This window comes from Panthera onca, chromosome A3, assembly GCF_046562875.1.
Source record: "Panthera onca isolate mPanOnc1 chromosome A3, mPanOnc1 haplotype 2, whole genome shotgun sequence".
NCBI classification, from domain to species: Eukaryota; Metazoa; Chordata; class Mammalia; order Carnivora; family Felidae; genus Panthera; species Panthera onca.
Window position 1 is genome coordinate 60,926,931 of NC_138341.1, and position 24,966 is coordinate 60,951,896.

The following is a 24,966-nucleotide window of genomic DNA, read 5'->3' on the forward strand; positions in this document are numbered from 1 at the left end:
TCTAATTGTTCAGTAGGAATTTTAGTAGGCAATTGAGGTAGGCAATTAGGATTAGTAGCATTCCTACTACTAAGATGGTCACCTAGGATGAAAAGATTCTTGTGGTATGAAAGCTTTCCCAAATAGACATGTTACATATTTCTCAAATCCAGTGGCCTCTCGAGAAAATCTATCTGCATCAATATTGAGGCTACAATTTTTTTTTTTAAGGTATTAGTTTGCTGCTAAAGTTTCATGCCATTAGGGAGATTATTTTTGTCCTATATTTCCTGTAATGTCAGAAGCCATGGACATGCCCATGAGAAGATTTCTGTATTAATACTATCTTTGTTTTGCATTTCAAGAAATTTCCTGCTGGCGATATCAATAGCCAGTGAGACCCTGACAGAGCAGACAGAGTCCTTTGAAGTGTGGAGCCAGTGGCTCTACTATGGAACCTGAAGAAGAGAGGACAAAGGGACTGGGTCCATGCCTTCTAGGGTTCTGGGTCCGTTACTCTGAGTTGTATGTATAGAAGAAGGAAGTATTCAGGAAATGCAAACACTTTGTACAGGACAAGACTTCATTTCCCCTTTATGTCTGTGACCAATGCCCCCCCCCAGACTCAGGCTCAGAGAAGTATGGTAACTTACTTAAAATCACAGAACTGATGGATGATACAACTCGAATTTGAACCTGTACTCCAAGCCTTCTGCTATCAAATCTGTCCTTTTTAGTAGAAGGTTGAGAGCTGTTATGAGCTGTTCTTGAATTTTATCTGGATGGCATTCTGGTCTGTGAGTTGCTTACTGTATTCCCTCCTCCCCACCCAGCCATCTTGCCACATGTACTTTCATCTTCACAAAGGGCACTGTGACAATAATGACACAAAAGTTGATCTTTTCTTTGCCAACATTAACATGGGACAGTAAGGAACAGCAAAGGTATATCCACCAAACTTAATCTTTAAACCTTAGAAAACCTTAACTTTAAACTTCAACGGTGAATGTAGGATATTTTGAAACCAGCTAATTTGGGAAGCTTTTAAAATTTTGCACTTATTTGAAGGTGATAGGAAATTGATTTAAGCTCTTTGACTCTCTATAACCTGGGATATAGATCAGGGCTCAGACTGGTTGCTGCTGTTTGTTGGCAAAGCAGTTTGGACAGTTCATCCACAACCAGCCTTTGATTTGTAACAGAGAGAGAAGAACTCATGATTGATTTGGGGGGATGGGCTAAATGGGTAAGGCACATTAAGGAAGACAGTTGTTGGGATGAGCACTGGGTATTATATATAGGGGATGAATCATCGGAATCTACTCCCGAAATCATTACTGTACTATATGCTAACTTGGATATAAATTTATAAATAAATAAATTTATTGATAAATAAGTAAATAAATCCCCTCATGATTGATTTAGTTTCATTGATTGGGTGCTCAGATGCCTGTGGGAATTAGAGCATTGTATTACCACAGTTCTCAGGGTTGGTAAAGGAATCCTAAAATGCAAACCTGATGTCAGTCCTCTCTCCCCTCCCAACACCCTTCTGCGACCTCCTTTTCCATCCAGAATAATACCACATTCTTCTGTTTGATATTTCAGGCTGGCCACAGTTTGGCCCCTGACTACTGCTTCAGAAGCATCTTCTACCCACCCTTCCTCCCTCACAGACCAACATTTGCTTCTTAAAATACTGTTTCTTTGCGTATGCTTACAAACTGAATTCCCAGAGAACCATGTGAAATCACCAACTTAACAAGCCTCCAATTCTTACATTAAGCATTGATTTTGTGCACATGAATTATAATCATTTACATTTGAGGTAACATTCAAAAATGCCAATTTTGTATTAGCTGCATTCTTTATGAACTGGATTTATGGAACTGATACTCGTTAAGCATTTCTTGTTTAAGGAATATAGTGTTATCACTGGCGGGACAGTGATAATGAAACATGCAATTTTTAGATGGAGATGCAGTTTTTTATTTAACTATTCTAATCTATGTGCATATTGCATAATTTCAAAATGGCGTATTTCTTTTGTTCCACTGTTACATTCTTACAAACTTTCTCATCTAATTTAAAAGTATGTTTTCTAATGTTTGCAGATTTTTATAATTTATTAAATAACATAAATCTCAAACATACCATTTGGCTTTATGACTTTTTTTTGTATAACCAAAGTTATATACAGTTGACCTTTGAACAACACGGGTTTTAACTGCATGTGTCCACTTACATGCAGATTTTTTTTGATAAATATAGTACTGTATGTGTATTTTCTCTTACAGTTTTCATAGTAACATTTTTTTCTAGCTAATTTTATTGTAAGAATATAGTATATAATAATACATATATAACATACAAACTATGTGTTGATCAACTGTGTATGTTACCAGCAAGGCTTCTGATTACCAGTAAGGTATTAGCGTTTAAGTTTTTGGGAAGTCAAAAGTTACATACAGATTTTTACCTGCATGGGGTTTGGCACCCCTAAACCCCATGTTGTTCAAGGGTCAAGTGTAACTAAAATATTTAATAATTATGATACAAAAGTGGAGTTTTACTTCTTCGGTATAATTTAAGATTAGGGCCATTAAATCTTTAAAAATAATTAAGAAGTAGGATCTTTCAGTTAATTATTTTAATGACTTTTTAAATATAGGTACAGCCATAGTGCCGAAGTTCAAGTTCGACTTCAGTTCTTGACTTGTGTGTTTTCAACTCTGGGATCACCTGATCATTTCAGTAAGCTTTTTAATCAGTCTTTTAATCAGTCTTTTAATCAGTTTTTAGGTCTGTATTGACTCTTGGAAGAGTCGAGTTAAATGTGCTCATGCCTTTAGGTTTCTGTAGTGATTAATTAATATTAATTCATATTCTTAATACCAAATGTCCTCAGTATGTATGGCAATATGAGCGTGACCCTGACACATTTTTGCTTCCGTCTCTGAAAATGCCAGTTTCTCAGTGGATAAACAACTCATCTCAAGAACAAGATATTTAGGGTAGGAGAAGAGACTGTGTTTAGGAGTATCTGTATTTTTATTTCTTTTAATTGTAGAATCCTTCTTTCACTCTAGTTAGAAACAGCCACTGTCTATGTATTATTATTAGAGGTATTGTAGAATCCTTCTTTCACTCTAGTTAGAAACAGCCACTGTCTATGTATTATTATTAGAGGTAATCTTACCCAAATTTGCTTGGCTTCATGGGTGATAGAGACATTTAGAAGACCTTCCTTTTATTTAGATTAATCTCAAATTCAATTTCATTAAAAATTGATCTTAAAAATTAGCCTGGTAAATTCAGGGTGTGGATCATATCTAAATCCACATGCTAAATGTTCTCAGAAGAGAAGAGGAAGCTTGATTTATTTTGGCCAGAGCTCGTTTTCTCTTGCTAGACAGATTGTGTTATTTTTCACCGTCCACACTCTTTCTGTGTGTCCATGTCAACCCAAACCAACCCATACTTGGGTTAGGACATTCCCTTTCTTTAGCTATGGTTAATATAGTCAAACTGTTACAAAGTGTTTTGCTAGCTGAGAGGTGTCATTATGGCTCTCTTAACGTCCACATCTATGCTTGAGATACACTGCTTATTTTACTGTTTAATTTCTTCAAGTTAAGCTCTTTGTAACAAATGCCACTAAAATGATACCACAAGATTATAAAATGAAGACACCTGTTTTTGATAGGAAGCTTTTGTTTCATATTATTAGGTTTTTTATCATACCCATTATGACTGACGATATACAAGAAATAAATAATGTAAAATATAAAAAACCAATCTTATACATGGATAAGTCAGACCAAGACAGATACTGTCCGCAAAAATAATTTCATATGACCTTTAAGTTTCATGTTTATTTAGTATAGATTCTCACTGGAAGCCATTCACTACTCTTACCAGTATTTGAATAATGAATTATTTATTTTGCTCTTCCCATCTCAGGGAGCGTGGTGTAGATTCTTTGTGTATAGTCTTAAAACAGCTACTGTTGAGGTAGAATCAAAGCGAAGACTTCAGTTCTCCCATATGATTAATTGTTCTTCTCTTATTGGCACAGTTCCTTTCAGGGATGATATAGTTATTCCAAAGTTATATTCAGTGAGTAAATACTGATTTAATATACCAATATCTACTTTCTTAAAAAAATTTAGTAAAATCTTATGCATTGCCTATTGAATGTGAATTGGTGATTTCAGTCATTTATGAATACACTTCTATTTTATCATATAGTTTACTGTAATTAACCTGGATACTGTTTTTTTTGTTTTTTGGCTTTTTTTTTTTTTTTTTTTTTACAACTCTTTTCTTCTTAATTATTGAATGTATTTTAAATTAGATACTAAAGTTGGTTCTGGATTTTTTGTTGTTATTTTTTAATATTGTCTCCCAGGGGTATAAATTCTTCAACCTGTATGGTTATGTGAGAAACTGATAGATACCTATTTTCTGATCAGATTCTGTAGACTGATACTGCTACTAGGTAAATATTTTCTGAAGCCTTTTTTTTCTATTCTGGATCTCATCTACTTTTCCCAAGAAAGAGGTTTCTTATGATTGTACCGTATTTTCCCATCCTTTCTGATTCGGGAGCAACCCAGGCTTTGGAACCCTTTATGATATACTTTAAAAATCCCTGTGATGCTTTTATTCTACCCTTTCAGATTTTCTCCTTTATCCACATTCATATTTGTGATTGCTTATAATACCTTCTTTTTGGTTCTGAGCCTTTCTTTTGCCTTCTTCCTGCCAGACTTTGGAATCATTTAATACTTGGGTCAAAGTACCACACAGATTTCATTTCATTACATTGGCTTCCCAGCTAATTGAATACCCTGACATGTTGCTGTTTTCTTTTTTAGGCAGTCAATTACATTTTGCTTTATTCATCATACAGATCCTTTTTTCCCCCATAGTTTCCAAAAATAATGCTCATTGATATTTATTGTTTCTCTTCTATGTGCACAGAATGATCTTTAAACATGATGTGTGTGCACTGTTAACCCTTAAACCTTAGAACTGACTCCTCAGCTTTGAGGATTACCTCACCTTAATCATGTTTATTGTAGTACAATGGTATGTCCGTATTACTTATATTTTGCCTTTGAAAGCATAAATTGTGTGAAATCTCTTGTAAGATAATTTTTATAAAATGCTATAAAATATCTCCTTGATATTTTTGCATATAGTGGTGCTTCTAGTACATTGAATTAGGACTAAAACATTGTATGTACCATGATTCAAAATTTGTAATTTTTATCTAGGGTTAAGTTTAGAGCAAGTCGACATTTTATGGCATTGTTTAGTAGAAGATTCTGAGTGTTATGATGATGCACTTCATTGGTTTTTAAATCAAGTTCGAAGTAAAGATCAACATGCTATGGGAATGGAAACCTACAAACATCTTTTCCTGGAGAAGGTAATTTTATTTCTTGACAGTTTTATTGTTTATGTTCTTTTTCCACATTTCCTTTTTATCTCTTGAAATACAAATTCTGTAATGTTCATTTTTTCCTCTTGTGACACAGATTTTTAAAATAGACCTGTACTATTTTTCAGCAGTCCTTACATAATTTTGCCACTTAGGTTTTACTTTAATTTTATCCTCTATAGTCTTTATATTGATATGAATATGAGTAAGAGCTATATTCTCTGAATCTTCCTTAGTTAAATGGCTGTGGTTTTAGCCAGTCCTATGGGAGATACAAGCCAATCTCCAGATTTTTTGTAGATTCCTAGAAAGTCATTTTTAGGAAGCACTGTCATGTCACGTTATTAAAGATATTTTTCTATCCAGTTTTTGTTCTTTTTTATCAGATGCCACAGTTGTTTCAGGTAATAAATTTCCATTTTAATTTTGAAACATTGATGATAATAAAGCACTAGACTTTATTTTATATTTATTTTTGAGATTACATAGACTGCAGAATCTCACATTACTTCTGTGGTAGAATTGAATATATATGAATGAGTTTTGGTACATATAAACTAAATCACTTAATAGATCTACTACAAAGCTACACATGACCTTTGGGTATCTTCATTTCACTCCCTGACCTACACACAAACTGTACATGTAGCTACACATCTAATGAATGTATATAGGATAGGTATACAATAAGTGATAAAATGTTTTATTCATGCCCTCTGATTTGGAGCTAGTTATAGATATATCTTAAAAATTGAAACAGATATTAGGTTTCAATTATGACTTGAATAAAATTTTCATTAAATTAGTATCTGTTTTAATTTTTTAAATCGGCACTAAAAATTTGAGCAGATACATTTTCTTCTTCAGTGGTTTCAATAAAATTAACTTTGTTAAATTAAATTTGTTAATCTAAATTCAATAAAATGCATTAATCATCACACTAAACTAGCTTAAATTTTTTTTTTTTTTTTTTTTTTTTTTTTTTTTTTTTTAGATGCCCCAGCTAAAACCTGAAACAATTAGCATGACTGGGTTAAACCTGTTTCAGCATCTCTGTAACTTGGCTCGACTGGCGACCAGTGCCTATGATGGTGGTTCAAACTCTGAGGTATGGATTTAGACCTGTTATTTTATTAGGTCAGCTTAAGGAATTTTTCTTTTATTTCTCAAAGTAGATTACTGAATTATCTTACGTAGTCTACCAAGCAGAGAATTTACTAACTATGAAGACTGTTATTCTTAGGTTTTAAAAAGCTTTATCTTTTGGTTTTAAAAAGCTTTATAAAGCAGATATGGTGATTTTTTTTTAACAATTTCTTTTCATGTTTATTTATTTTGAGAGCGTGAGAGTGAGACAGAGCACAAGCAGGGGAGGGGCAGAGAGTGAGGGAGAGAGAGAACCCAAGCAGGCTCTAGCTGTCGGCACAGAGCCTGATGTGGGGCTCCACAACCAACCATGAGATCATGACCAGAGCCGAAACCAAGAGTCAGACGCTTAACTGACTGACTGAGCCACCCAGGTGCCCCAGATTTGGTGACTTTTTTGTTATCAAAGGTAACCCTGGTTGTGCTTAATGATAACTTATTACACATTCCTTAAAGCAGGAGAGGCAATCTGAGTGTTCTTTTAGTCCCTTAAAAGCTCCTAGATAATATAATCAAGTAGTTTTGTCAGTTTGAAGGTTGATTTGTCTAAAATCTGATTTTTATGCCATTTGTTGTTGCCAGGCTTTTACTTGCTCTTGGACAGCACTATGGAATAGAATCTACCTTAAATCATCTCTGACCATGAGGCATGACCATCCTTTCATGAATGCTCATGAATTGCTAGACTTATTTCTGGCTTACTATTCTGTTTGCCTCATTGGGTGGCTTCTGGGTTTTCTTGAATGCATTAATTCTTAGATTCTCCTAATACAGACTAATTATTTGAAGTCTTCATTGGACGTTCCAGTTTATTAATGCTAGCTTTGATTGAGAGTATGTACTCTCATTTTTCATGAATTTTCATTAGAAATTGAGGCTGTGTTTATAAAGACAGGGAAAACTGATGTTAACCTGTGTGGTAAAGAATAATTTTAATTGGATCTGCAATGCTTTCATAGGATCTTCTTACCTTTTTTCTTTGTTTGAATAGTATTTTTTTTTTTTTTAATATTTTGGTCTTAATTCTTACTTTATACATTTCAACTTGGTAATTTCAGGCAACCAGACAGATCTGTTTTACCTAAGTATTCATATTCTAATTTTGAGGTAATACTGCTTTGTAAGTGATGATATGAATGCTGAGGCTGTTCAGTTACCTATCAGAAGGGTACCTTGCTTCAGCCTGCCCAGCTTTTGAGAATTTTGATTCCACCTTTTCTGTTTTCAGTGAAAACACTCTCTTTGTCATCTCATACTTAACATCATAAATTTAAGTGACATTTTGGGTTAGCATATTTTAAAATTTTTCTGTGAATATCTTCAAGCAGTGGCTTTGTCACAGTAAGTTGGATGAAAGCATTGAAACTTTTTTCTGCTAAGTATGTGTGTTTTGTTTTTATTCACCTATAGCGTGTTGTGGGGATTTGAGTTTTTCCCTCTACATAGTCACAACTTTTGAGTGAAACATTATGCCCCCTCCACACACAGAGTTAACTGCTTTATAAATAAGTAGTTTTAGAACCAATAGAGATATATTTCAGTAGTTGAGGAAACTTCCAAGGCTCTTATCATAATTTTTATTATTTAGTAACTCTGTAATAGGAATTGCCTCTGAGTACTGTATAGGTTATTAAAGGTCTTTGATAATGTGTGACTTTAAGACTTGTTATTTCAGTCTTCTAATCATTTACGTTGTTTGGCAAGTGATAAAATTTATAAATGTCATTATATTTTGTTTCTTAGCTTTGTGGTATGGACCAATTTTGGGGCATTGCTCTAAGAGCACAGTCTGGTGATGTCAGTCGAGCAGCTATCCAGTATATTAACTCCTATTATATTAATGGTGAGTGATTTGAAATACTGTCTGTGAGGATTTTTATGTGAGAATCTTTTGTTTGGCTATTTTTTGTTTAGTTTTTTTAACGTAGCTAAACATTTGATTTTCAGGTAAAACGGGTTTGGAGAAGGAGCAAGAATTTATTAGTAAGTGTATGGAGAGTCTTATGATAGCTTCTAGCAGTCTTGAACAGGAATCACACTCAAGTCTCACTGTTATAGAAAGAGGACTCCTTATGCTGAAGACACATCTGGAAGCATTTAGGAGAAGGTAATTTTTTTTATACCACATTATTAACAGTGAATTTCAGGCTTTTTTCTTTTATTGCTGACATGTACAAAAGTATTCTTAAAATTAAATTAAAGGTTTTGTTGGGGCAGGTAGAAAGCTTAACTTATCACAGGTGAAGGGTTAGTAATAGAGGTATTTTTATTCATGATATGTACCACTTTGCCATGAAATAGGCAATATAGGTTCCCAGTAAATATTGTGGAGCTTTAAAAATTCTTAAACACTGAGAAGATATGCATGAATAAGAATCTCTAGAAAGAATTCCACCTCTAAGAAAGTATTACTATGATTGAAAGGCAGAACACTACCACCAAAAAACGTTTCTAAAACCCTCACCAAGAACATCAAATAATCTCTCATAGTTGAATCAAGTTGAGTCATTTGTTTCATTTGCTGTTTTTTTTTCTTCCTGGACTAGGAGACAGTATTTTAATTTTGAATTTCCATTTACCATGGAAACATGATCAAAAAATTCTGTGTTAATGAATATCTGTATAATTAATTTAGACATACCCTGTGTAATACAGAAATAAAGCAAATTAACATTTATGAATATATCGACTGAAATGAAAGGTGAGTAGATAGTTTTAATTAAGAAATTCTGTTTGTTAAAAATCATGAGTAAATGTAAAAATACAAAGAACTGTGTTGGAAAAAATTGTTAAAATTAATCTCTCAACTTCAGAGGTTAGTTTGATAATGAATTTTACAATTGATATTTATTGAGATTCTACTTAAAATATCAGGAAATATTGAATAAAAGATATTCTACACATTCCTTATAAATAACATGGCTTCATGATTTCGTATATTTGGGCATCGCAAAATTCTTTATTTTGATTATGATTGCAATTTGTGGGAATTATACTTAAGTAATTCCTTGTGTTTTTAAAGAATGTGTAAGGGAACTCTAGAGTTTTTTTGAACAGAAACATCACAGTGCCTTGTAACTTTTACCACTGTAAAAATAAAAATAAATAAGCAAATGTAGTGATGTGTCTTATTCAAATTCATTAAAAAATTAATACATACTATTTATAATAAATTCAGATATTTTACTAAGGGAATACTACAGAAAATTAAAGTCATTGTAATCTATCTCTTCCTAGTGGAGATAGTTACTGTTAATGAGATGATATATATTCTTCCAAAATATCCTTTTTTGCTGCAGAGTCTACAAACCACAAACCAAAAAGGGCCTATTGGTTCAAACCCTTAGTCTTCACACGGTGTTACCTGTGTTTTTCAAATAAGTATTTATTTTAAAAGTCTTTAAAAGTAAATTAAATTTCAATGGTGCTTTTTATAAGTTGAATGAATTTCAGTTCCAAAATCCCTTCTCAGATATACAATTTTTTTCTAACTCATGAAAAATGATTGTAGTATCCTTCGATAGAAATCTTTGTATTTGTTCATGTTTCACTCTAGAAGTTAATGTTGGTATTAAATAACTTACATAAATACTTATTTTTTGGGTGCCAAGTAGAGAAACTAGGAAACGAATATTCAAAAAACTAAGATCTAGTGTAAAAATGTCAGGTATTTTTATGCACATCTTTGTGTAGTATCACTGTACAATTTCAAGTGCTTAATGTGCTTAGTTCTGATTTAAAATTGCCTAACATTTATAGAACTACAGTATAAAGTAATTATTGTGTTTATGTGTTCCTTATATTAAGAGAGTAAATAAAACTGTCTTTTAAAAAAGATTTTCTTTAAAAAGAAAAAGGGTTATCATTTAAACCGTGGTTCTCAGCCATAGTGATTTTGTTTCCCAGGGTACGTTAGATAATGTCTGGAGACATTTTTGATTACCACAGCTGAAGGGAGAAGGGGCTACTGTTGGCATTATAGTGAGTAGATAGAGACCAAGGATGCTGCTAAACATCCTACAGTGCAGAAAGCTGTTTCCTCTACGTCCCCTTGCCCACAACAAATAATTATCTGGCCTCAAAAAATTAAGATCACTCTTTTGCTCAGCCATAAAAGCTGGACATTGAATACCTTCTAGGAAATCAAGTCCATTTATTCCTTTACTTTATGTCCTATTCTAGAATTGCTGGGTAGTTTTTGATATTGGTAATTCTTTTCTTAACTAAATTCAGGTATCTTGGATCCTGTCTTCAACGACTGAAAATCAGTTAGAAAACTGACAGTATTTAGTGAGTCACCTGCTAGATGCCTTTCTTCCTAAAGATTAGTCTTTGTGATTTTATTTTATAATTTTAGCCGTCATGGAATCAGTACTCAAATTCTGTTAGACTGGTTAACATATATTTACTAGGATACATTTCTGTCTCTGAAAAATGTTTCCTAATCCTTTTTTTTCCTCTTCTGAATGTAGGAATGAAAACTTGCCATTTCACTTTCTGGATTAGTTTGTTGCTTTAAATTCCTCCTGCCTCTACTACTTCCCTCCACTCCCCCCTTTAAAAAAAATAAGTAATCTTCTCAGTGGGTTTTTTTTTTTCCCCTCAGTAATTTTTCTTGGAAACTATTTTTTTAAAGGAACTCTTAGCTGTATTTATGCATTAAAGTTTAATTCAGTGTGATGAATCTAAACTTAGTGCTGTAGAGTACATTGGAATATGCTACAACCTTTTGTGGGCTTTTTCATTTTGTGAAATATTAACAACTTCTGTAACATTAATATGGGTTAAAATGATATTCTTCCTATGTGTGGTTTTTGTGTGTTTTAGGTTTGCCTATCATCTCAGACAGTGGCAAATTGAAGGCACTGGTATTAGTAGTCATTTGAAAGCACTGAGTGACAAACAGTCCCTGCCGCTAAGGGTCGTATGCCAGCCAGCCGGACTTCCTGACAAGGTAGTTACACAATTTTAGTTTCAAAATTGATAACATTTCCCAGCTCAAGTAACTGTTTTTGTTGTATTTTTAAATTGGTTGCATCTCATATTTCAGATGACTATTGAAATGTATCCTAGTGACCAGGTAGCAGATCTTAGGGCTGAAGTAACTCATTGGTATGAAAATTTACAGAAAGAACAAATAAATCAACAAGCTCAGCTTCAGGAGTTTGGTCAAAGCAGTCGAAAGGGAGAGTTTCCTGGTAAGTCCAACGTTTAAATTTTCATATTTTCTAGGTTCTGTTATATATGAACTTAGAACCTTTGGTATCTAAGGTTCTAGATACCTTTTGGTATCATGCCATTGATTCATAGGGAAGTATTAAGGGTTGCTTCAGATGTTATTTGCAAACGTTTTTCCTCATTTTTCTTAAAATTTTATTTTTGAAGTTGTTTGATAAACAATAAGAGAGTTAGAAGTTTAGGTTTCCCTGCACTACTTAAGTACCCAGTTGTACCCAATAAATTTTCTTTGCTATTTTGTTATATTTTGTTTCCCTTTTTTCCCCAGAGCATATGAAAATAATACACCCTTAAATCCCACCTGTACATCTCCCCTTCCCTCCAAAAGAGTATCATATTAAGAAATTTTTCATATAGGCCTGAAAGGTATATTCCATTCCTCATTTATTGTTACCACTAGTGCATTTTTAGTGTTTTTCCATAGTACATAAAATATGAGTTAATCAGAGGAACAACCATGAAAGGAAGCTGTTATAATATCAGATCTTTAAATTTTAAGTAAAATGTAATAGGCTAAGTTATATTTAGAAAAAAAAAATCTTAAAGTTTAAAAGCTTAAGGATTTTCAACCTGCCTATGTGAAGTAATTCTTTGGCATCTTTTAGTAAGGTGGATCATGCTTAAGATGGAACCACAAGTGTCTTCTCAAGTATCAGATCTTTAATTTTGTTCTTGATTAATTAATAAATATTCTTGGTACCATAGAAGAGTTGTTGAAAAGTGTCCCTCCTACCCCTATCTCTAAACCATCCATTTCCCTGCTTCTGAGGCAAATGCTGTTGTTGTTTTCTTACATACCCTTTAAGATATACCAAGATTTAATGTAAGAATATTCATGTACTTAAAACACAAATGGTAGCATTCTATTTATACTGCATGTGGAAAGTCACCTCATTCTTATTAAATCTACATATCCTATTATATGGTGGTGCCGTGATATGTTTTACTAATCCTCTGTTAATGGACATTTAGGTTGTTTGCATTTTTTTTTTTTTTTTTTTTTTGCCATTTACAAGCATGGCCACAGAGAATATCCCCACACCTATCTCATCTAATGTACATTGGGTAAATACCTAGTTATGGGATTTTCCAGTCAAAGGTATTTTCTTTAGTTACGTTGAAATATATTTTACATAAAGAGAATATGAAATTAGTAATAATAAAATGAAATGTGTCCATGTACATACCATCCAGATTAAGACCTGGAACATTATTAGAAGCTACTTGTGTATCTCTCTTTAATATCCTCTTTTCTACTTCTCTTTAATGATGTCTTGACTTTTTAGTTTATTGTTTTTTTGTGTGTTCTTTGTAGTTTTACCTCTAATGTATATATTCCTAAAAAATGTGTTTAGTTTTGTGAAAATATTAAGCACAAATTTGATAAAGGAAAAGGGGAATACAGTTGTTATTAGAGGATCACAGAAGGAAACAAGCTAAAGAGAGTGTTTATTTTAACTTCCTCTTAAGGGTTTATAAAGCTTCATCTGAGGATGTCAGTGGGAAAGTTCTCAAGTATAGGTCTTGTGCTGTATACACAATTGTGCTGTATAATGTTGGCAAGACACTGGAATACATAACAGAAATATATTGGGTATTTATTACTTTTTCTAATCTCTTCATGACCTACTTCATCTCTCAAGAATAGACTAACAATTTCTTCCATGAGATATGAATGTTTTCTCCTGATTCAGATAAAAGGACATGGAGATGAGAGTAGACACCTCACCACCATATGGTGAAGGTAGTTCAGGTACAGATAAGAATCCAGGTCAAGTCCACTTGCCATTCCTTCCACAGGGAAGATATCATGCAGGTAACAGGGATTTTGGTCATGATGGCCCCTCAGTAATGCATTTCTGTATTATCACTGATCCTACTTTTATTCTCCAAATCTGATACATAGCAGTATGATACATTTTATCATCCTCTTGGTTTTTCTCTTTGCCTCTGTCTTATGTTGGATATCCTTTTTTTGATATCCTATACCTTTTTTATTGGTTCACTTTTTTTTTTTTCTTTCTGGAATACAATGCAATTGTTCAGTAGCTTCTCGAGAGATTGGATGGTGTAAAGTTTTGATTCTTTGAATAATCAAAAATTTTCATGTTTTTATACTTAAATGGTAATTTGGCTGGGTACACAAGTCTAGATTGGAAATAGTTTTGTTTCAGAATTTTAGAGGTATTGCTGCATTGCATTTCTTCTGTTGCTGCTGTTCCAGAAGCCATTTGCTTTCCAACATTTTTAATATATTCTGTTTTCTTCTTTTGTAGGGTTTAATTAGTCTTCTCCTTGTTCTCAAATTTTGTAATACCCGGTCTGAGTATTTGGTCTGTTTTCAACTAATGTGATGGGTACTTTAGTTTTTAGTTTGGCAACTTGTATCTTTTAATTTGGGGAAATTTTCTTGAATTAGTTTATTGTTTTCCTGTCCACTATTTAATAATTTCTTTTTCTAGGAATTCTTTATTATCTACATGTTGCATCTCTTGGACTATTCCAAATTTACTTTTTTCATGTTTCATTTCTTTGACTTTAACTGAACTTCCTGTGAGATGTTTTCAGCTTTATTTTGCTCAACCTTCTTTTGAGTTTTTCATTTTTTGCTGTCATGTATCTAACATAGATACTAACATGCTGTTAGTATCTAACATCTCGTTTTTGTTCCTTGAGTACTCCCATTTTCATGGTTACATATCTTTTTGAGGCTATTTGTTTTTAATCGTTGAATCTTTAAAAATCCAGACTCATGTTTCTGCATTTTAAATAGAATGTTTAGCAAATTATCTGGTTATTTTCTATTAGTTTCTTGTCATCTTTTCTCTTTTTTATCATATATTTACCATTTTGGCACTCCTCATTCCCATATATAGATCAAAATTTCCATTTGATTTCTTTCTCTTTATTTTCTTTCTTCTAATAAACTTCCTTTAAAAATGTTTGTACTTCCAAGTCTTTTGGTGGTATATTTTCTCAAGCTTTTGTTAAGTTCATTTTGCCTTCTCTTTTGAAGGATATTTTCACTGGACATAGAATTTTAGGTCAGGAAGTGTTTTCTTTCCAGGACTTCTTAAGGGGCTACCCAGTGTCATTAGGCTTGCAGAGTTTCTGATTGAAAGTGTTTTTTTTCTGTCATCCTTTGTGTACGGTATGTCTTTGTAACTGTGGTTGATTTTAAAGAATATTTTTGCTGTTGTTTTGGTTTTAAAAATTTTTTTAAAGTAAGCTGTACTCCCAAGGTGAAACTTGAACTCAAGACCCTAAGATCAAGAGGTGCTTGATCTCCTGACTGAGCCAGTCAGACAGCCCAAGAATTTTTTTTGACATTGGTTTTCAGGGGATTGATTTTAACGTGCCTTCTTGTTTCTTTGTGTTTATGTAGTTTGGGTAAGTTTAACTTCTTAGGTCTTTGGGTCTATAATATTTACCGAATTTGAAAAAGGTTAGCAATTATATGTATTTTTCAAATATTTTTTTTCTTTTTCCTTTCCCCTCAGCCTAACTTCTGGGCCTCTAATTAAATATATCCTAGACTATTAATGTCTCATAGATCACAGACTTGATTTTCTTTTCCTTTTCTTCTTCCCCTCTCTTTTTCTTTTTCTCTTTCTCTCCCTCCTTCTCCCTCTCTGTTTTCCCCTCCCCCTTTTCCTAGTCTTTGTCAGGTGTTGATCTTATTTCTGTGTTAAACCAGTATAAATCAAATGACAGGTTATAAGCCTATCTCTGGTTTGACATTTATCTTTTTGGGGTCTTGCTAGTTACCACTTCATTTGTTTTTCAACTTAACAAACTTGGTTGATATTATCTCTTCCCTTTTTCCTCCCTGTCCAATAATTAGTAAAAATTTTAAAATTCAATTTATTGGAGTTTCAAAGGATAAAAAGTATATATATTTAATATACCATCATAAGAGGGTTTTTTCAGATTTTTTGTTGCTTTTTATTGGTTAGAAACATTTATTGAATTAAGACTTAAAATTTTTAAAAGTTGGTAACTCTTTACAGAACTCTTAAGGACTAAGCAGTTCTTATGTTAAAAAAGACGCTTTCAAAAGTGGTAAAAGAGGAGCACCTGGTGGCTCAGTCAGTTAAGCATCCCACTTTTCCTTTTGGCTCAGGTTATGATCTCATGGTTTGTGAGTTCGAGTCCCACATCGGGGTCTGCACTGACAGTATGGAGCCTGCTGCTGAGTCTCTGTTTCCCCCTCCTCTCTCTCTCTGCCCCTCCCGCATCCCCCTCAAAAATAAATGTAAAAAAATAAATATTTTTTTAAGAAACTGGTAAAAGATGGAAACCTCCGTTAATTATAAAAGCCAATTCAAACCATTATAATCAAAAGTTAACGTATAGTAAGTGTAGGCCTGTCTCATACCAAATAGAATTCAAGAGCCTAAATCAAGTACTAGCCATCTTAATTCCTTTTGGAACAAAGTTATGTGTGCTTAGAGTATCTGACACACTGGGAACCAAACCAGCTATATATTATCTTAGCATTCCATCACAACTAAGGATTTTTTTATCTCAATATTGTAAAAAATATAAATAATCATAGACTGTATTATCTCAGTAAGGTAGAAAAGACATTTAATAAAAACCTGCCAAAGTATCAGAAGTTGAATGTAGAGTTTTTATTGAGATATATAAATGAACACTTGACTAAGTGGGTATGCCTAGCATGTTTCTGTACACATATTATAATAGAGATACCAAGTTAATTTATGTCTTAATGTATTCTATCTGAAATCTTAATGGAATTTTTATTTTAAATTTGATGAAATTATTCTGAATAATAAACTGTGAATACACTAAGCAATATCAGAAGTTCTGAGAGGAAAACCAAAAAGGGTAATAGATGAGTTTTGGTACTAGCCTTTAAACATTTAAGGAATTATAGTAACACAGTTTTGGTGAAGAATTGCATCATTATGGAAAGCAGTAGGCCTACTTCACTCATTCTTGAGCTGTGTAGTGTCCATCCAATGGAATTTTTCTACATGAAGTTTATAAAATTGAACAATACTTAAGTTTAAATCATTCCTCTGATATTTCATCATTTTGCTTAATTTCCTACTCTGTCAAGCATTTCCTTTTTAAAAAAAAGTTCATGGATTAAACAATAAAATTTGAATGCCTGTTATGTTCTAGTACTGGGAATACATCTCTGAATGTAATAAAATGTCTGCCTTTATGGAACTGGGATTTTTTTTTGGAGGAGAGAAAGATACATAATGTCAGATGCTCGTTAAGTATTTAAAGAAAGATAAAGCAGCGTAAGGGATTAATTTAGTGAAATGAGGCTCTTTAGGAGGAAGGCTCACATACTGTAACCATGTATTCATGTCAGCAAATAAGTTTTTATAAAAATGTTCATTTAATGTTTTCTGCTGTTTTGAAGGAGGCCTTATGGGACCTGTCAGGATGATTTCATCTGGACATGAGTTAACAACAGATTATGATGAAAAAGCACTTCATGAGCTTGGTTTTAAGGATATGCAGGTACACACAAATGTGGTTTGACTTTTAATGTTTGTTTATTTGGGGGGCGGTGTGCATGTGTGAGTAGGGGAGAGGCAGAGAGTAAGGGGGGCAGAGGATCTGAGGCAGGCTCTGCACTGACAGCAGAGAGTCCGATGTGGGGCTCAAACTCACAAAGTGTGAGATCATGAGCTGAGCCAAAGTCAGACTCTTAACTGACTGAACCACCCAGGTGCCCCAAGTTTTAATGATGTGTATTGACTATTAAAGTCAACAGTTAAATAGTTGAAGGTATCCTTCAAAAACAATTATTGCTTTTGTTTTAATTGTGTGTGAAGTTTTGGGGGGGATTTTGTGAAGTTATTTTATACATAATACTTTAATTTTATACTTAATATTATACTTTTCCCCTTTGCTCTTATTTTTATAGATGGTATTTGTATCTTTGGGTGCACCAAGAAGAGAACGGAAAGGGGAAGGTGTTCAGCTGCCTGCATCTTGCCTACCACCCCCTCAGAAGGACAACATTCCTATGCTTTTGCTTTTACAAGAACCTCATTTAACTACTCTTTTTGATTTATTAGAGATGCTTGCATCATTTAAACCACCCTCAGGAAAAGTGGCAGTGGAAGATACTGAGGTGACTATATCATTTTATTTTTACAGTATATTGTTTGTCTTTCTGTTGAGTGGAAAATATTGTACTTGTAAGTGCAATAAAACCTATGAGTCCATTTATTTATTCATTAGGTATTTAACGGCCTAATATGATCCAAAACTAGTGTGTTTTAAGCATTGTTTTACAAGGATCAAAATAGGCAGCTTCAGCCTTCATTCGGTCTAGTGGGGAAGATAAATAATTGATATGCCTGGCAGATAGTTTTGGGTAAACTAACAGCTAAAATTTAGACACAGATGGCTGCTAAAACTAACGTTATTAGGGAGTAGGGATAGGCAGAAACTCATATATATTATTTGGTCAGGGAAGGTTTCTCTGAAGGAAACCATATGTAACCTGAGCTAGAAGGATGAAAAGGAGCCACCTAAATGAAGACAATTGAGGGATCGCCTGCATACAGTAATTGATTCCTGAAGCCCTTCATATAAGGAATCAGGCAGGTGTAGGAATTGTTGGAGTGCTAATAATGAGTAGAATGTGGAGGCTAGTGGGAGAGAGGAATGAGAGGAATAAGATAGGAAAGGTGAATAGAACCAGTCTGGCCATGCAACGTGTTTTTATTTTACTCCTTTTCACCTTGTAAGGTGATTAGCAGTAAGATGTTTTAAGCAGAGGGAAGGAGCACACATTCTGATTTTGGTTTTTAAGGTAATAGGTTTGTTTGGTAAAAGTAGAAAAAGTAATAAGGAACCTAATGCATTAGTTCAAGAAAGCCCTGACGGTGCCCTGGAATAGAATGAAGGGAGTGGACAAATTAAGTGGACTGCAGATCAGAACAACATAATTTGGTTGTGGATTGGATTAGGAGTGGAGATAGGCTCATGTTCAGGAAGAAGGAAAACAGGACATGGCATCCAGGTTTCTGTCTTGAGCAACTGGATAGATTCCATTTGAGATGAAGAATGGATGCTCCTGGGACATTAAGTGGTAATGTCAAGGAATCGTATATAATTGTGTTTGGAGCTCAGAGAAGGGGTTTGGTCTGAAGAAGTAAGGTGTGGGTGATCACTATGAAGATGGTATGTAAAAAGAGTGAGATCACCAAAAGGATTCAGTGTTAGTCTGCTGATATATATTAATGCCTTTAAATGGACTTATCCTAAGATGATATTCATTCATGTGTCTCATGCAGTGAATTATTATTTTGAGATTGAGTGCCATATAAAATAGTGCTTATTGTTTCTTTCCCAAGAATGTTAAGTGACTTTTTTTCCCTGTTTGCAAAATATGTTTGATTGTGGATGCATTGGTAACTGCTGTGGAGCCGTATGTTCCTCATAGCTTGGGGTTTCTTGTGGTGGCAAGTTTTTTTAAATTTTTTTTTTTTTTTTAATGTTTATTTTTTTTTTTGAGACAGAGACAGAGCATGAATGGGGGAGGGTCAGAGAGAGGGAGACACAGAATCTGAAACAGGCTCCAGGCTCTGAGCTGTCAGCACAGAGCCCGACGCGGGGCTTGAACTCACAGACCGCAAGATCATGACCTGAGCCGAAGTCGGCCGCTCAACCGACTGAGCCACCCAGGCGCCCCAAGTTTTTAAATTCCTAAGAAATTCTTCTTTTGTTCAATAATTAGTAACAGAATAATTAGTAACAGATCCCTATAAGCCTCCTTTTTTTTTTTTTACCTTTTGTATTTTATACCACAAATACTTAATGACCTTTTACTTCATGTCAGCACTGTATGGGCAGTTTAAAAGAGAGAAGGATAATTAGAAGAATTCCGTTTTCTTGGGGGTTGCTATACAGATGTGGGAACATAGGGAACAAAAATTTGGGGAAGGTTTTGCAAAAGGAGAGTCTTTCAAATTGGGTCCTGCTGCTAAGAGCAAAGAGGAGCATTATAGATTCACAGAAAAAGTGAATGGCATGTTTGAAATACTGGGAGTGTGAGTATAGTGTAATTAAAAAAATGAAAAGGAGATTGGAACCTGTACCACAAAGGGCCATATGAGATTTTTCTTCTGTGTAAAATGCTTTGCCATTATCGCAGAACATTTTAAAGCAACAAAATGAAATCTTTTATGGGGTATTAGAAACAAAGTGTAGGTGTTAGTGTGATGGATGTATTAGAGAAAACAAAGACTTGGAGGTAGGAGGCCCAGTGAATAGGCCATTGTAATAGTCCTGATGAGGCCTGAACTGGAGAGGAAGAATTCAGTTTTGAGCAGGTCTTTTTTTGAAATTTGTGGCAAGTATACCATTGTTGATGTGGGGTTCCTTTGTTTTCCCAAAACTGGTTTGGTCTTGTGGAAGGTTACAAAAATAAAAATAGAGGATCTTTGTTGTGAATGACCCATGTTGTGGGGCTTTTTAATCATAACCTAGCACATACATTTGCACCTGGGATTTTTTTTTTCCTTCAGATTGTTTCTTTGCACAGAGTACAGCCTTACTTTTCTGTCTTTTAAACTTGGTGTTTACAAAGTAATGAATTTATGTTACTGAAGAATTTTCAGTGCCATTTCCCCAACTGAACTAAAAATGTTACTTTGGGTTGCTTCTCTTCATTAGGGTTGTGAAAAGCAAAGGATACTTTGAGACTCTAAGATTTCCTTGTTTTCAGATATGCTAGCTTTATATCATTATACAGAAAGAACTAAACTTTTTATAGATATACAGAAGATTCCTTTGGCATCCATTGTATCCTAGCAAAAAGTCATTATGACAGCAGTAGTAATAAAATAATACACAAATTCATACCCTGGAAAATTCCAAAATTGTAAATTTTAGCTTTAGCTGTTTATTTACTTCTTGGGGTTGTGCTGTAATTTTTTAAAAAAAGGAAACTTGCCTATTTCTTATATATTTTCTGAAACCTTTTTCAGGTTACTATTATCTCAGCATCTAACAGAGTTCAAATTTAACACATGATAATGGAAAAAAGTAGCTTTTAAAAAATTGTTTGCTTTCCTCTTAATCTCTGCTTATGTGAGACTGGAAAATAAGATATGGATTAGCAAAATAAAAAAGATGTACTCTTTTACCAAATGCGTAAGGTCAAGGATTTAATTCACCAAGACTTTGTCGTAGTTAGAATAGTGACCTGATAATGTTCTTGAAATTTACTTGAATGGCTTTGTAAGACAGATGTTTTCACTTCTATTTGAAAAGTTTCCTGAATTAAAGTATCAAGATTTACAGGTCACTTTTTTCTTTCCAAAAAGCATCCAGTAACAAGTTTAAAAACTACTACTTTGACATAATCAATTTATTGAATAAATATATTTATTGTTTATAAGTAATAATTAAAAAACAAATTGTTGGGATGCCTGGGTCGCTCAGTCAGTTAAAGTGTGCAACTCCAGCTCAGGTCATGATCTTACAGTTCGTGGGTTCAAGCCCTGCGTCAGACTCTGTGCTGACAGCTCAGAGCCTAGAGCCTGCCTCGCATTCTGTGTCTCCTCCTCTCTCTGCCTTTCCCCCACTCACCCTCTTTCTCCCTTCGTCTCAAAAATAAACATTTAAAAAATTAAAATTGTTTACTATGGAACAAATGACTTATTTCTTACTTTTAGAGTAAGACTAGGGTCGCCTGGGTGGCTCAGTAGGTTAAAGTGTCCAACTTTGGCTCAGGTCATGATCTCACAGTACGTGAGTTCAAGCCCCGAGTCAGACTCTGTGCTGACAGCCTAGAGCCTGCTTCTAATTCTGTGTCTCCTTCCCTCTGCCCATCCACTGCTCACACTCTTGTCTCTCTCTCTCTCTGTCTTAAAAATAAATAAACATTCAAAAAATTAAAAAGTAAAGTAAGACTAAAAAATGTTACCAAATTTGATAATCAAGGATTTTATGCAAAAAAGTTAAATTTAGGTTTATTTTTTTTAGTGATCTGTCTTGATAAGCAGTTATTCTTATTTGTGTAGAGCTTAAGATGTGAAGAACTTCATCTTCATGCAGAAAATCTCTCTAGGCGTGTATGGGAGCTACTGATGCTTCTTCCTACATGTCCTAACATGTTGATGGCATTCCAGAATATCTCAGACGAACAGGTAAACCCATAACATCTTTTTGCTCTCCTAGAGGATGGTACCATTTTATATTCCTCCTGGCAGTGTATAAGATTGCTTGTTGACCTGTATCCTTAGTAAAATTTTGCCCATTTAATGGATAAAAAGTGACAGTTCATTTTAATGTTCATTTACTTGTTAGACTTAATAATATGGGCCTAATGCAAGGCAAGGATATTTTCTGAAATTATATTTAAAAAACATAATTTGCCTTTATATTAGTGTTTCATACTGCTATATGTTTTAAATATTCCTATCGGGGCACGACCTCACAAGTGTAAGTGTTAGATATCTTTGTAAATAATTAGATTATTCTTTCAAAGCTATATAATAAAGGGTTAGGTAGAGATAGCAATAGAACACGTACACGATGAATGAAAAAACAGTGTCCTAATGTTGTTCACTAATGGTTTTCTATGACTTGGGACTTGGCCATGTGATTTCAGAAGGTCGTGTATCTCAAATGATTTAGATGTGAACAAGGTAAGCCTGAGAAATGTTGGTTGATGACTCAGAGTAGGTCTAATAATATTATCAGAGATGCACATTGTGTGAATATCATTTCATAAATTGTGAGTAGAAAATAACAGTATTTTAAGGTTTATGTATTTGCATATGACTTCTAAATGTGCAGGTGTAACTTTTTGTAAGTATTAAATAATAGACTTTACTGCTTCTGTATCTTTAAAAGTTGTTGCATTCGGCTAGGCTGCATAGGTTTTTTCATTGGGAAGATGTTGCATTGCCTCATCTGTTTTAAAAGTTAATAAGATAGAGTTGTTTTTTTTCCTGTGCTGCTGTTTGCATTATTAATTTTAATAAAGTTTAATGAAAAATTGGTGTTTTAAGCATGCCATGAATACTAGTTAATACAGTTGGTCTTCATAGGTTTGAACATACTTCAAGGTATATGTAATATTTGAGTTCTTATATAGTGTTCATTTCTTTAAATTTTTTTTGATGGGGAGAGATCCCTTAGTAAGTTGGCTTGAGAAAACCTATGTTTTTCCTTTCTTAATTTAAGAGTAATGATGGACTGAATTGGAAAGAACTTCTCAAAATTAAGAGTGCTCACAAGCTATTATATGCCCTGGAAATTATTGAAGCACTGGGAAAACCTAACAGGAGGATAAGGAGAGAGTCAACGGTAATTGCATTTCCATTCTTACGGTCAAATACTTGTATTTTCTCTGGAGCCAAATTCCAGAATGTGTTATATTCTTTTATTTTTTATTTATTTATTTTTGTTTGTTTATTTGAGAGCAAGCGATCATGTGAGTGGGGGAGAGGGAAAGCGAGAGAGCAAGAGAGAAAGAATCTTAAGCAAGCTTCAGGCTCAGTGCGGAGCCTGATAGTTGGCTCTATCCCACAACCCTGGGATCATGACCTGAGTGATAATCAAGTCAGATGCTCAACTGACTGAGCCACCATGGTGTTCCAAGAATGTGGTGGGTTTTTTGTTTCTGTTTTTATTTTTTTGAGAGAGAGGGAGGGAGGGGAGAGAGAGAATTCTAAGCAGCCTCCACCTTCAGCATGGAGCCTGAAGCAGGGCTTGATCTCACGGCCATGTGATCATGACCTAAGCAGAAATCAAGAGTCAGTAGCTTAACTGAGCTGCCCAGACGCCCCTATTATCTTTTAATTCTAGAATAATTTTTTTCTCCTGCCACCTTCTCTCATTTTTTTTTAAACATTTTTTTTGAAGTTTATTTATTTACTTAGAGTGCAGGAGGGTCAGAGAGAGAGAAGGAGAGAGACAGAATCCCAAGCAGGCTCTGCACTGTCAGTGCAGAGCCTGATGTGAGGCTCAGACTTGCGAACCGTGAGATCATGACCTGAGTTGAAATCAAGAGCCAGATGATTTACTGACTGAGCCACCCAGGCACCCCTCTTACCATTATTTTATTTTATTTTTTTTATTTTTATTTTTTGCTGTTCCCACAGGGAAGTTACAGTGATCTTTATCCAGATTCAGATGATTCAAGTGAGGATCAAGTGGAAAATAGTAAAAATTCCTGGAGTTGCAAGGTTTGATCATATGTGTTAAATAGTGTATTGATAAAAATTATCCCTAATTTTCCAAAAGTAGGTATCATAATCAATAATTTTAAATTTAGTAAAATAAAGGATGGTTTAAAAATCATGTATTACTGTAAATCACAGTAATAAGGTGAGATTATTTAATGCCTTGGTACACTTATTTTCTTCCTTTATTGGAATACTTTGTTAGGACACTTCAGTGTCTATAGTTAAATTGTCAATGGAATTTAAAGATACGTTTATGGATTTTTGCAAGAATCTTGTTTTAAAATTTTCTTGAAAATAAGGTAGGTTATCACTTTACATAGAAGTTATTTTGGTTATTTAAATCAGAGTAATTTCCTAGATTAAAGATGCATATTTTACACACATGTATACATAAATACACACACATCTAGTTACTGAATCAAAAGCAGGTCTTCAAGACATTTTGTAGCTGCATCTCTCTTACTGGTACTCTCACAATTACTTACAGTTTGTTGCTGCTGGAGGGCTTCAACAGTTATTAGAAATTTTTAATTCTGGAATTCTGGAGCCTAAAGAGCAGGAATCCTGGACTGTGGTAAGTGAAACCAGTTTTTAACCAGTTAATAGTGTCCTGTCTTAAGCACTTCCATTTTTTGTTAGCAAGTATATCTTTTGCCGCATGCTTTGTTGTAGTAAGGAAGATTATAGAGTGTAGTAGAACTAAGTTTTGAAAAATACGGTGTCTGATAAAAATTATTCATAAGAATTCTCCATGACACCTGTTAAAATTTAAGTGCCAAAATTCATGACTCTGAATTATGGTAATTTGTAAATCTTTTTCCTTTAGGTAAATAAATTACATATTAGTATTTATACAGTCTTAATGTTTGGATGCTTTTAAAAGAACTGGTTTATGTCTTCAAATATTGGAAAACATCCTTTTTCAGTGTTTTATTTTGTTTTGAGTATTTCTTCCTT

General features: G+C 33.8%; 1 protein-coding gene across 3 annotated transcripts in view; it reads left to right on the top strand.

The window, feature by feature from the left end:
* Nucleotides 1–24,966, top strand: part of USP34 (ubiquitin specific peptidase 34) — a 249,644-nt gene that overhangs the window by 131,281 nt on the left and 93,397 nt on the right. For all 3 annotated transcript variants that reach the window (XM_078444514.2, XM_078444515.2, XM_078444516.2), the window contains 13 exons: nucleotides 2,651–2,733; nucleotides 5,262–5,416; nucleotides 6,423–6,536; nucleotides 8,318–8,417; nucleotides 8,522–8,681; nucleotides 11,402–11,528; nucleotides 11,625–11,772; nucleotides 17,214–17,314; nucleotides 17,724–17,933; nucleotides 21,838–21,963; nucleotides 23,006–23,128; nucleotides 23,926–24,009; nucleotides 24,497–24,583. In XM_078444514.2, coding sequence (XP_078300640.2) covers nucleotides 2,651–2,733; nucleotides 5,262–5,416; nucleotides 6,423–6,536; nucleotides 8,318–8,417; nucleotides 8,522–8,681; nucleotides 11,402–11,528; nucleotides 11,625–11,772; nucleotides 17,214–17,314; nucleotides 17,724–17,933; nucleotides 21,838–21,963; nucleotides 23,006–23,128; nucleotides 23,926–24,009; nucleotides 24,497–24,583 — 1,618 coding nt within the window. The remainder of the gene's footprint in view (nucleotides 1–2,650; nucleotides 2,734–5,261; nucleotides 5,417–6,422; nucleotides 6,537–8,317; nucleotides 8,418–8,521; nucleotides 8,682–11,401; nucleotides 11,529–11,624; nucleotides 11,773–17,213; nucleotides 17,315–17,723; nucleotides 17,934–21,837; nucleotides 21,964–23,005; nucleotides 23,129–23,925; nucleotides 24,010–24,496; nucleotides 24,584–24,966) is intronic.